The following is a 13166-nucleotide window of genomic DNA, read 5'->3' as shown; positions in this document are numbered from 1 at the left end:
AACATGTAAACAAACGTATCTGCCGAACTTTTACTCCACGATGTGACGTTTGCATCACAACGTACGGCGCAAAGGAAGCTCGTTAAAATGCGTCAGCACGGTGGCTTCAATGCAAGTTTTAGAGAACAAACTCAGGCGGTGTGAGGCGAGTTTTCAAGGCCCGCTGCAGAATTAAAACACGGAGCACCAGCAGTCAGACGCAGCCGCTCACCAACACTCGTCTGCGTGAGCGCGGCCGTCCGCCTGGAGGATAAATCGTGCTAGAGCGGCCTTCTCTGTGGTGGACCACACCGGGTTCTGGCCACTAGGAGCCGATAGGGATAATAAATAAATATAATAATAATAAATCTCACAACACACAAAGTTGTGAGATTTACAGCGGTGTGAATAAGTATTTGCCCCCTTCTTGATTTCTTATTCTTTTGCATGTTTGTCACACAAAACGTTTCTGATCATCAAACACATTTAACCGTTAGTCAGAGATAACACAAGTAAACACAAAATGCAGTTTTGAAATGACGGTTTTTATTTTTTAGGGAGAGAACTAAATCCAAACCTACAGGGGCCCCCTAGGGACGCGGTCAAACGCCTTCTCCAAATCCACTAAACACAAGTGCATGGGCGACGGTGGCACAGGAGTTAAGTGCTCGCCCCGTAATCGGAAGGTTGCAGGTTCGAGCCCCGCTCAGTCTGTCGTTGTGCCCTTGGGTGCTGGTGGTGGTCGGAGGGACCGGTGGCGCCAGTGCTCGGCAGCCTCGCCTCTGTCAGTGCGCCCCAGAGCAGCTGTGGCTATGTTGTAGCTCATCCCCACCAGTGTGTGAATGTGTGTGTGAATGGGTGAATGACTGATTGTGTTGTAAAGCGCCTTGGGGGGTTGGAGGACTCTAGAAGGCGCTATATCAAATACAGGTCCTTTACCATTTAGATTGGTTGGGCAAATTCCCACACACCCTCCAGGAACCCTAACAGTATAGAGCTGGTCCGGTGTTCCACGGCCAGGACCAAAACCGCATTGCTCCTCCTGAATCTGAGGTTCAACTATCCGACGGACCCTCCTCTCCAGAACCCCTGAATAGACCTTACCAGGAAGGCTCAGGAGCGTGATCCCCCTGTAGTTGGGACACACCCTGTGGTCCCCCTTTTTAAATAGGGGGACCACCACCCCGGTCTACCAGTCCAGTGGGACTGCCCCTGATGTCCACGCGATATTCCAGAGCTGCATAAACCAACACTGCCCCACAACATCTAAAGGCTTAAGGAACTCTGAACGGATCTCATCCATCGCCAGAGCCTTGCCACCGAGCAGCTTTGTGACCACCTCAGTGACCTCAGCCCCAGAGATGGGAGGACCCGACCCAAAGTCCCCAGAATCCACTTCCTCCCTGGAAGACGTGCCTGTGGGATTGAGGAGGACTTCGAAGAACTCATTCCACAATGTCGCAAGTCGAGGTCAAAAGCAGACCTTCCCACTGTAAACAGCGTTGGTGGTGCACTGCTTTCCCCTCCAGATGCTCGATGCCATCCCTAACCACCGGTGTCCACCAGCGGGTTCAGAGGTTGCCACCACAGCTGCAGTCAGCCACCCAGTGTTGCACCACTTAGCCTCAGCCGTGGCGCTGCGCTACGGCTATGAAATCCGGGCTCCAGGGAAAAAAGCTCGGCCACCAGGCGCTCGCTAATGTGCCCCAACTCCAGACAGGCCCCGGTGATCCGTTTCTGGGCGAGGGAACACAGTTTCCCAAACCTTCCTCTCTTAGCCGGGTTTGGTCTCTGCTGACTCCAGGAGGAAGCCTCTTCAGCTGCTGAGTCTTCCACCGGCTGGTGGAACGCTAACCCTTCTCTGGGTTATAAATCTGTAGCACAGCTGTTCAATGGCCTCAGTTTGGAGAAACAAAGATCCACTCTGAACAGACTGATTCCTCACAAAGGTTTCTGCCACCTGAAAACTACGGTGGTCCAGACAGTTCAACCAAATGCTAATTATTTTCCTACAAAACATGAATTATTATGTGAAAAGTTGTTTGTTTTTTTACGTGTTTTCTGTCTTTTGAATCTCCACTAATTGATTTATTTACTATAAAAACTCAACGGCCGCCCTGAGACTAGCCGCTAGCTTGTCTACGCTGCCGACGACGTGTTTGTTTCAAACATTTCTAAAGAAATACGCGTCTAAAGACGGAAAACACAAAACAACAATAAGGAAACATCTGAAGATGGACCAACCTCTCCGTCTGGCCCAATGGCGCTGGTGCCTTCACAGTCTCCGTCCACCTTCTAGACACAGAACAAACATCATCAGCGTGACTTTCTCACTCCTGCCGGGCGGCTCATGACACCCACATGTAGACGAGCGATAACGGCTCCTTAAAGGTTTTACTGCACAATAATCTGAAAGGCGTCAAATTAAGCAAATGCTGTGGGATTAGGAATAATACAAAGCGTAATTACTGCTAGTCTAAAGTGACCAGAGTTCATGACCTCAGGCATGAAGAGGTAACTCCTTCAATCCAGGACGGTCCTGCCATGTGGACCGGGCCCAAGGTTCAGATACGAGTACCGGGTTTTCTGCCCAGGCAGAAACTGTGGAGGACTTTTCCATTAAAAACAAAACTTCCTACCTTCTTCCTCTTCTTCCTCCTCTTCTTCTCCTTGGCAGCCTGAGCAGCTTTGTGCTCGTACACCAGAGAGGTGAGGTTGGCCACGTATTCATCCGTCTGCTGCAGTAAATAAGCCAGACGCTTGTCTTTCTTCTGGTCGATGAGTTTCCTGTAGCCTTCCTCGTCTTCCGCCTGGAGGAGAGAGACGGCGAAAGATTAACTGGACCACCGCTCAGGAGTCACGGCTCCACCTCCAGTAGACGGGAAGTGAAAGGAGGGAAACGCAGAATTCCAGGAACCACCGGGTTCAGGTTCTTACCATGAGCCTCCTCATCCTCTCCTTCTCGATTCTCTCCGTCTCCTTCTTCTGCTCCCGCTCCGTGTTCGTGTGCCAGTTGGCGATAGCTCTGGTGAGTTTCTGGACTTTTCCAGACACAGAACGGTGGTAATCCTTAAAGTCCTTGGCATGCTGAAGGATACTGTTAAGATACTCCTGTAACGCACACCAGAAAGCATGATGGTTTAGTGGCTTTATCAGGCTGATCAGCTGGATCTAGGGTTGTCACGGTAACCGGTGTAGCGGTAAACCCCGGTAAAAAAGTTGACAATAATAATAACCGTCTTGTTTTAAAAACTATATTATCTCGGTGGGTTACCGCGGCTGCGGTGTAGGCGCGGTGACCCTTACCAGCCACCGTATCATCTGCTGAAGTTGCCGGCGGCACATGCGCACTTTGTTGTTTACAACCTAAACTTTCTTGAAGCTAAAGCTGAAATAATGGCCAAAGGAGGAGACGGCAGCACTCAGGACATTTATTATCCCTCAAAGAAGACAAAGTGGGAAGTACGGGCATCTTTTGGATATTTGAAGAATGCCGAGGGACAGCTGATAGAAGACGGCTATCCTGTTTGCAGCACGTGCAGAAAAAGTGTCTGTGAAAGGCAGCAACGCTTCAAATCTCATGACACATCTGCGTGACCATCACCCGCAACTCTACAGTCAACGCAAGGCAAGCTAACGTTAGCGTTTTAGCTAAAATGCGTGATCCGAGGATTTGGGTTGAGGGAGAACGCAACGAGTCGCTATATAAAGCAGCCGCAGCGCCGCTACCTGCATATAAACCGTGTCACGGACACCGCCATGTTGAAATGACGCTATGCATTACGGGGCTCCCAGGGGCAGATAAGAGTTGGTCTCTCTCTGAGAATAATTATGAATTTAACAACGATTACTGCCTGATGACATTTTCCCACATCTGCAAAGCTCACTGGAAGGACACAAACCGAGGACAATATTTTCCTGATATAGGGTTTATTACTCAAGTAAGGGTAAAAAAGTATCTGATTAGAAGGCTACTTGAGTACTGAGTATCATCTGATGTAATACTTTTAAATGATGACATCAAACAGACAAAAAATAAGAAGTTATGGGCAAATATTGGTATTTTAAAGACTAAAGGGGAAAAATGTAAACAAATAAACAACATAATTACAAAATAACACATTTTAGGCTAAATTTAGACACAAACTGAGGACAATATTTTCCTGATATACAGGATTTATTTAGTTGTATGAAAATGTAACTCGTTTTAAAAAATACCGCGATAATACCGAAAAACGTGATAATTTTGGTCACAATAACCGTGAGGTTAAATCTTCACACCGTGACAACCCTAGCTGGATCGGTTTCAGGTCCTGGAACTTCTGCTGCAGCACCTGATGTTTCTGTCGGCGCTTCTTCTCCTGCTCCAGCTTCTGCTGCTTCTCCAGCTTCTCCGTCATGCGAGCCTCCCTCAGAGTTTGCCTCTTGCTGCGCCGGTAAGCCTTGGAGTTGAGGGCCGTCTCCAGGGTCGTGTCCCGTCTCATACACGCCACCACGTCCTGCCTCAGCTGCAGGCAGGATCGAGAAAAGCATTTCTAAACCGTAAAACTACAGGTTACAGCGGAGAGCAAAGCCTAAAACCCAACAACTCGCTGGGAGGCGTTCAGGTACCAGGGCCACTTCCAGGAAACAGTCGAGGTGTCAAATCTGCATCATGAAATCTTGATCAGTAAAAATAAACTAACTGCTTCTTAAATGAAAGGCCTGTGTGACCTTAACACGGTGTGGGTTAGAGTCCAGCTATTACTGCAGTTAGATGAATGATTTAGTCAGAAATCTGAGCCCTGCTGGTCAGAGGTAACCAGTATAACCGAGTTAACTGGGTTCAACGGGAAACATCGCAGCTCTTTTACCTGCCGCTGGAAGTTGAGCAGACGGAGAGCTTTGAGCTCCACCGTAGCTTTGGTTCGTAAGTCAGGAGGCAACGATCCCGGAAGACTTTCCAGCTCCTGGATGCGATGCGCGATCCGAGCCTGCAGTCTGAGAGACACCCCAGGACACTCGGTTACATCCCAACATCAGAGCTTCATCAGATACCGTCTGTCTTTTATAAACACCTGAACTCTCTCTCCTGTAAAATTCCCACCGGATCCAAACCCTGAGGCTTCTGGATTGGCGTGATGCGGTTCTGCTTCTGCGGCACCTGGAGCATGGGGGACACCTGCTGGCCTGGAGGGTGGGTTGCCGCTGCGCTGCCCAGCATGGGGCCTGTAGGCACAGCCGGGGTCTGAGGCGGCGCCGGAGATGGGCGGCCACTAGGAACAGGCGTCAGGTGCTTCTGTGCAGGGGCTTGGCCGTCACCACCCTGACCTGTGAGGAGGAAGCTCTTTAGCTGATAAACAACCTTTATAAGCAGAACCAGGGGTTTGTTCTGGAAGAGGAACTCGTTTATTCACTCATTCACTGCAAATGCATGTTTTTACTGTGAGGGCGTCGGACGAGCCCCCGCACCGTGAGAACAAACATCTCAGCTCTAAAGCCGATCTTCATCCGCACACGTCACGTGATCAGGAAGCAGAACATCCATGTGTTAGGAGATCGTTTTGGACCGCTGCTGTAAAAAAAAGTGAGGCTCGAACCGGAAAAGCCTCTGCCGATTATGAAAGAACGATATCGCTCGAAACGCACGGATTCTTCCTGATGTAAGAGGTGAGCCTCCGCTTTGTTTTGGTAGTTTTGGCGTCAACGTCATCCTAGCGCTCAACGTTCTGTCACTCTCAAAAAAAAAACAGTAAAAACGGTGAAAAACGCTGGCAGCGACGGGCTTCACCGATCAGGAAACGCTGGCAGCGAATGAGTCAGGAACAAACCTAACGCGCCTAAATGATCTTAGCTTAAACCTCCTCGTTGCTTTCCTCCTGGACCTATAAAGCCTGCGGCGCCACGTCGCCGAGCCCCGAGAGATGAAAATCACCTGAAAACTTTGATGCTTCTATAAACAGTGAAGGAATCCCAGCGGTCTTACCGTCGCTCCACGGTTTGGGTCCGCTACTCTGACTGAGGCCTTGCATGGGTGGTGCTGGAAGGGGGCTGGACTGAGGACCACCCAAAGGTGCCATTGGCATGCCTGTCAATGAAATAAGCAGTCAGAGGTGGTTTAACGGCTTTTCTCTGATCTGTAAACATTCTTTTACATCCATGTAATTAAACGTGTTTTAGAAAACAACACGTCTCACTTTGCCTTAGAAATCTGGACCAGGAAACGGGACCGCATCAGTCCGGTTCTGGCCTCCCTGTGCTGGCTTCCGGTCTGCTATCGTTCTCGCTTCAAACACCTCGTCTTTGTTTTCAGTTTCTTCCAGGGTGGTGCCCCCCCCCCCCCCCCCCCCCCCCAATCTAGCCACGCTCCTGAACAGACATTCCCCGTCACACGCTCCTCTGACCACGGCCTGCTCGCTGTCCCTCGTTCTAGGTGTCGGACTCGTGGGAACCGGGCTTTCTCAGTCCTAGCCCCGTCACTCTGGAACCAGCTGCCACCCTCAGTTAGGCTGTCCCCCTCTCTGCGGTGGCCTGAAAACCCAGCTCTTCTGCTTGGCGTTCCCTGAACGTGTTTGAGGTCGGCCCTAGGGCTGCTCAATTAATCGAATTTTAATCACGATTACGATCTGAGTTTTGAACGATTATAAAAAACAAAACAAGCCGATTATTTGCTCCTCCCGCTTGCGATGCCCTGAGTTGCAAATGAAGCGCTCCTCCCACAGTGTTGCCAACAGTGACTTTGACGCTATTTCTAGCAGCTTTTCAGACCCCCTTCTTGACTTTTTAACTTAAAAGTACCTAGCGAACACCTCAGAAACATCTCTGGTAACCCTTAGCTACTTTCTGGATAACTGTCGTCGACATTTCCTGCAGGTTAGCTAAACACTCCGCCTGCGCTCCGGACCGTTCTTCAGGACATTAGGAAAGGGAATGATGTAGTGATGGGTCAGTCACTAAAGACAGCTCTCGGAGTCGGCTCCTTGTTAGATTAACCAGAGTGAGTGACACACACCGCACCTGCGGACTCCTGAGCCACTAAAAACAGCTAAATGTGAGCGTGTGGTGCGCTAAACGCACGTGCAGCTTGCCCCGATTGCTGAGAGACTGGGTTGTGGGGTGCAGCTGTGGTTGAGACAATTATTACATTAACTGATGGATGACTTGTAAATAAATAGTTTATAAATAAGGTAGAAATAAGTTCCTCACGCTGATAATTAATAACTAATCTCTCTGAGGACACGGTGCTAGTGCACTCTCCTACAGCACCTTGACATGACTCAATACATGTTATGCAACATTTTGTGAACATCAATTTATTTGTGTTTATTTGTTATGAATGCCACTGTATAATTCTTGCTGTCAGTATTTGCAAGATAATGGTATTTGGTTCTGTACTGGTTAGACCTAAATGAGTTAAACCAAGGTCTATAGCCCTTAGGTCATAAACTATGAGCTATAAGTATATTGGTCTTTTTATATTCAGGAGTTATTTTAGTGATCATTTGTTTCTTATTTTTGTCCTGATTGCGCCCTGAGAAATTTTATGACTGAATAAAAACAAATAAAATCAACATAAATTGAAAAATCGTCCTAAATAATCGTGATTATTATTTTTGCCATAATCGAGCAGCCCTAGTCGGCCCTCTTCTATGTTGATTTCGTTTCCCTGTTTTTACTGTTTCTACTTGAATGTTTGACCCTCTTTGCACTATTTGACCCCCTTTTATTATGCATTCATTCATTGTGACTTACAGTTCTTATGTACTGCGTACAGCGCCTTGGCCTCCCCGACAGGGACGGCGCTTTATAAATAAAGCTTTGAATTGAATTGAATAAAGTTACGCAGCAGTTTCATAACAACACAATGGCTGTCTGTTTGGTCCAGTCTGAGCCGCCATCATAGTTTTCTGACCAAAATTACACCAAATGGTCATTTAGCGCAAATCAAAAAGTGCTAGATTTCAGATTTAGGTGGTAAAGTGAGGAGGGCTGACTACCTGGAGGTCTGTACAGGCTGCCACCAGGAGCCTGCTGCTGCTGCTGCTGCGGCTGTTGCTGTTGCATTGTGGGTAGGCTCCTTTTGCCTTGAACAGCCAGCTGGAGGTTATCTGGCAGCGGTTGTCCCCGGGCCAGAATCTTGTAGGCGAGAATCTGAGCTCTGAGCTGCTGAAGCTGCACGGGACTGAAGGCAGAAGGTCCTCGTCCTTGTTGTCCCATAGCAGACATGCTGGGCATGCCGGCCTGAGGATCCAAGGACATCATAGGTGCAGACTGGGAGGGAGGCATGTGGGGTGGTGTGGGTCCACCTCCGCTTCCTGACATGGGACTAGAAGCGTGCTCGTGGATTCCCATCGGGGAAGGATGTGGAGACATGTATCCTAAACCCAGAAGGATGCATGTTTAATGTTTAACGTTTACACTCCTGCCCAGAAACACCAGCTCACTCACTTAGGCTACGTTCACACTGCAGACAAAAGCTCATCAAACCCGCTTTTTTTCCCCACATCTGGTTTTTTCGTGACAGTCTGAACGCACAGATCCGATTTTTTCAAATGCGATCCGTGTCACTTGGTTATGTGGTACTGATTTTGACACAAATCTGATGTTTTTGAAAGCGACTAAAGTCTGAACGGTCATCCGTCTCAGCCGAGGTGAGCGTCGTGTGGACGTTCCTGAGGAGAAGCACTGACAGGAGGGTTCTGGAGTCTGTCTCCTGTTTTAGGTTTAAGAATTAAACACAGGAGAGCCCGAGAACGGGAGCTGGAGGTGCTGCTGGAGCGGTCTCCGTCTCCGGGGGGGGCTCTGTAAATGAATCAACACCAGAACATTTTAGGTGAATTCAGAAAAGACTGATTCAGGAAGACGTAGGGATGGGTACCGAATTCGGTACTTTTTAAGGTACCGACCGAATTCCATAGTACCGACCGAGCACCGATTCACGTCATTTGAAACGGTGCCTCGTTTCGGTACCCGTCCTTCATAACGAGAACTTGCCTAGACAGCTGCACATGCGCAAGAGCGTTATGTCGTCGGTCGCTGCGAGCCAGTTGTAAACAGCAGCATGGTAGAAAGAACGCACGCTAAAGCTTGGGTCCACTTCACTAAATGTGATGGGTAACTGGGTGATGATGAAACCAGCGACAACGATCTAAGTGAGACATCCTCATCTTAATCTGCTCCGGTAGGTAAATAAAATGTTTAAGATAACGTTAGCTTGATATGTTAGCTTCCGTTCCACTAATGGTGCGTTCGCTTTCTCCTCGGAACTCCGAATTCTTGACTAGAAGAACATGAACGCGCTCTAAAATTTGGCTTCACTTTACTAAATGCGACGGGTGATTGGGTGAAGATGAAACCAGTGACAACGATCTAAGTGTGAGGCATCGTCGTTTTAATCTGCTCCAGCAGCTAAATAAACTGTTTAAGATAACGTTAGCTTGATATGTTAGCTTCCATTGCCACCGTTGTTATCAGCTAATGGTGCGTTCGCTTTCTCCTCGGAAATTCTAGCTTCCCAGTAGGAAAAATCAAATGAAAAAAAGACGGCAAAAGGAATGAAGATACACAGTAAATTTAGTTCACAGTAAAGATGTTTGCTTCAGTTTAATTATCAGCTTATAAAACTACAAGGACGATGTTAAAATACAAACAGTTGTATGTTATTTATCGTGATATTTATCAAATATTGTTATATATTGAGAAAAATAGATATTTAATTATAAAAGAGAATTAAAATAATAAACACTCAAAAGTATCGAAAATTGGTACCGTTAAGTACCGGTATCGATTCGTAGGTACCGGGAATTAGGACCGGATCGATTCAAATGTCAAAGGTACCCATCCCTAGGAAGACAGCGGGGGAAAAGGGTAAACTGGTTTACAGTTTTTTAAACAGTTTCCAGCCCAAAACAGGAGAACGAACAGGCGTGATCCTCATCCTGCGGACAAACTGTCGGTGAAAACGTTCACATCACAACTCCAGCAGGGTGCTGCACAACTCTGCCGCTCCTGGTTTCAGCTGACTGTGACTTCTCGGCTTTGTGGCCGCGGAGCGTTCACACTGGAGAGTGTCTGATGTCGCATTTGAGTCACATTGTGAACAGCCACACAAAATAATCTGATGTACTCAAAAAACCGGAACTGAGCATCAAGGCCTGCAGTGTGAACGTAGCCCAAGTGTCACACTCTCCACGAATAAAGGGTTTATGAAGCCGAACAAACGTTAAAGTTAGAGATGCACTGATGAGAAAAGTTGGGCCGATGTTGATTTTCGATATTAATACTGGTGTCAGGGCGGACGAGCGCTACTTAGTGATAAAATCTAGATGAAACACTTGTGCACTCAGCAACAGGATGGAAATAAACACTGGCCCAGTCTTACTTATTGCACCCAGGTTTTAAAATACCGATACTGGTGCTGATTTGTGGTTCACCTCCACAGAAAATTTCACCAAAACATTTTTGTTCGAGATAAAAATCTGTTAATTTGAGGAAGAATTCACATTTTCATTTCTGAAACACCAGGCGTGACTTCAATTCTTTTCTAGATGAATACAGAAGACGTGCGTTTGTATGACTTCAGAGTAACAGCACGACGAATTAGAAACAACAAAATGAAGGTTCAGACAAGCGTCCTTTACCATCGTTGGCACCAACTATCATCGGAGGAGACGGTACCTTGACTGTGCTGGTCCATCGGACTTTGAGGAGGCCCCATGCCACTGTGGAGAGACCTCATCCCCACTCCTTTCATGTGACCAAAGTGCATCGTGTCTGCCATCGTCTTGTCATTCATCGTTCCCTCCATGGACTGGAAAAAGACAAACAACCACGGCTCATTGTGTCACAAAGAGACGTTCTGCTGGGGATTCAAAATACCCAAAATGTTAAGTCCCCCCAGATAAAACAGACCTATAGCAACAAACTATGTCATTTATGTTCCTTTACAAAAACACTGGTAACTGTTTACACCTGATCTCACGTTACCTTGTGCATAGGATACATGCTGTCCTGAGAGTAATCGCTTTGTCCTTGGGTATGCATGCCATGAGGTGCGTTGGGTGTTCCAGGCCCAGGACTGGGCCCCATCATGCTGTGGACAGAACTTGGCGAGGGATCTGGTCCAGGACTGGGGCCCAAGATGGGCCCCGGGGACAGACCCGCCCCAGGTGAAGGGCCAGGATGGGACATACCACCTGGAGTGTCTGACGGCGTGGACATCTACTGAAGAGCTGGGAGGACACCAGTCGGCAAAAAAAAACACACACAAAAAAGCGGCTAAATGTTTATTTACAAGCAAAAACATTTGTTTACTTGAATGTTGTTTACTTTTTCTCCTCTGCCATCCACTGAAATACATTTGACGGAAAACAAAAGGTTTGTTCTGCTTCGGTTATATAAAATCACACAGAGCAACCTGGTTGACTCAACTTAAATCATCTAAATTAAAATGGTGTTGCAGTTTTAATTATTTATTCAATAAAATCTCAGCGAAGTTCTAACTTCACTAATTACAAACAACTCTCCTTGTAGGGAAAAAACGGCATTTTATTGATATTTTTCTCTTGTATTTAAATAATTTAACCAATTTTGTTCTATTTGCGTTCCATGAAATCAAAATATTATTATAACAAAGTCTAAATAGTATTAGTGGAGAATGTGGTAAAACAAGGAAACGTCTTTATTTGGCCTTTTTAGTTTATAGAAATTCAACGTGACTGACATTTTATTATTTACAATAAAATACGTTAATCAAAAATCAGAAAATAACACTTTCTCTAACCCACAGCAGTAAATAGCAGCTAATAAGAGTATCTGTGCTAGTGCCTTTTTGTCCCGTTATTATTATTTTACCGTTTATACATAATCGTGGGATCGTGCTCTGCAGTGATGGCTGTCAACATTTCCTTCGATCTTTCTGTTGTTTACATTTAACTAACCACTTATTACTTATTGCAGTGGGTAGTTAGCTTTCCAGGGGACGACCCAACACGCCTTTAGCTCAACTTTAAACCCGCGTTTTCGCTGTAAACACGAGTCGATCATTTGTAATAACGATCGTCTCCGACGGGAAGTGAAGGTCTGCAGATATTTTGAGCTTTTGCAGCGCTTCAGCTGTTACCTAAACCACAGCACTGAAATTGTGCGCGAACATTGCACTGTAGCAACACCGCTGCAGTCGCGTTATCTTCTGCAGGATCCCTGAACAGCTCCACGACCGAGTTAACAACACCCCGTTTGAAACGGACCCTGATTGGACCGTGGTTTGCCTAAAAGCTGGTGGCCATCACGGATGGGTGTAGAAAATCCAAAGTTAAAATGAAAGTCGAGAACCTGGTATGGTGGTGGCACTCTTTTAAGAACTCAAAATAAACTTAGAAACCAAGCGTTACGTCTAAAAAACGACTGAAACTGTTTTAATGGCGTTTGTTTCGATCAGAGAACCGTAGCTAACCGCTAACTAGCTTAGCCTGCTAGCACGTTCGTACTCTATCCATCGAACCGTGCCCGTGTCAGAAAGTTTGGACAGTTAACACCGCGCGCATGATTTACAAAAAAGTACAAATCAGATACAAAACACCGTTTTTTACCTCTCGGCTGTTCTGAAACTGTACACAATTAGACTGAACTGTTGTAACGTTTCTTCAAATAAAATGACGGCTGTCTATAAGTTCACTCCCCCTCGGTGGTGTTGTTTTGCTGTCATATTTAGTTTTTCTCGTCTCGCCAATGCTGATTTGTCAATGTCACCGGAAGTCCCGCCTATGAGAGCTGGGATTGGCTAAACAGCTATCAGTTATCCTATTTGTGATTTTAAGGCGTGTGCCTGCTGGATTTCTGCAACTTTCTGAGGGTCTAGAGCTGCTGGCGGGTGTTGTTTGGACTCTTAGCATTTAAAAACATTATATATTAAAATTCTGTAACAAGAATCAAAATAAATAATGTCACATGTTTATTTTATAATTATAGATTTTACGAGCTTTTGTGTACCAAACTCATCTTTAAAAAGCAAAAAGTAAATGGAATTTATTGCCGTGCTGTTATTATTGAAGGCTAAATACATTATCTACAGACCTACTTATTCATTTGCATTTCTGAATAATTAAAGGGTTAACTGTATTTAAATGAGCTCCCTGGGCTGCCACCTTACCATGGTGGAGGGGTTTGAGTGTCTCAATGATCCTAGGAGCTAAGTTGTCTGACGCTTT

General features: G+C 46.4%; 1 protein-coding gene across 1 annotated transcript in view; it reads right to left on the bottom strand.

The window, feature by feature from the left end:
* Positions 1-12671, bottom strand: part of smarca2 (SWI/SNF related BAF chromatin remodeling complex subunit ATPase 2) — a 70246-nt gene extending 57575 nt beyond the window's left edge. The window contains exons 1-11 of the mRNA XM_015960280.3: positions 12549-12671; positions 10945-11189; positions 10636-10768; positions 7956-8336; positions 5945-6046; positions 5037-5289; positions 4833-4959; positions 4314-4487; positions 2917-3090; positions 2619-2789; positions 2224-2274 (exon numbers count right to left, since the gene is read on the bottom strand). Of these exons, the coding sequence (XP_015815766.3) occupies positions 2224-2274; positions 2619-2789; positions 2917-3090; positions 4314-4487; positions 4833-4959; positions 5037-5289; positions 5945-6046; positions 7956-8336; positions 10636-10768; positions 10945-11178 (1800 nt within the window). The 5' untranslated portion in view covers positions 11179-11189; positions 12549-12671. The remainder of the gene's footprint in view (positions 1-2223; positions 2275-2618; positions 2790-2916; positions 3091-4313; positions 4488-4832; positions 4960-5036; positions 5290-5944; positions 6047-7955; positions 8337-10635; positions 10769-10944; positions 11190-12548) is intronic.
* Between the last annotated feature and the right edge of the window lie 495 nt (positions 12672-13166).

The sequence above is a fragment of the Nothobranchius furzeri genome, chromosome 10 (assembly GCF_043380555.1).
Source record: "Nothobranchius furzeri strain GRZ-AD chromosome 10, NfurGRZ-RIMD1, whole genome shotgun sequence".
NCBI lineage: Eukaryota > Metazoa > Chordata > Actinopteri > Cyprinodontiformes > Nothobranchiidae > Nothobranchius > Nothobranchius furzeri.
Note: the sequence above shows the minus strand (reverse complement) of the source record. Positions and strands in the feature narration are given on the sequence as shown.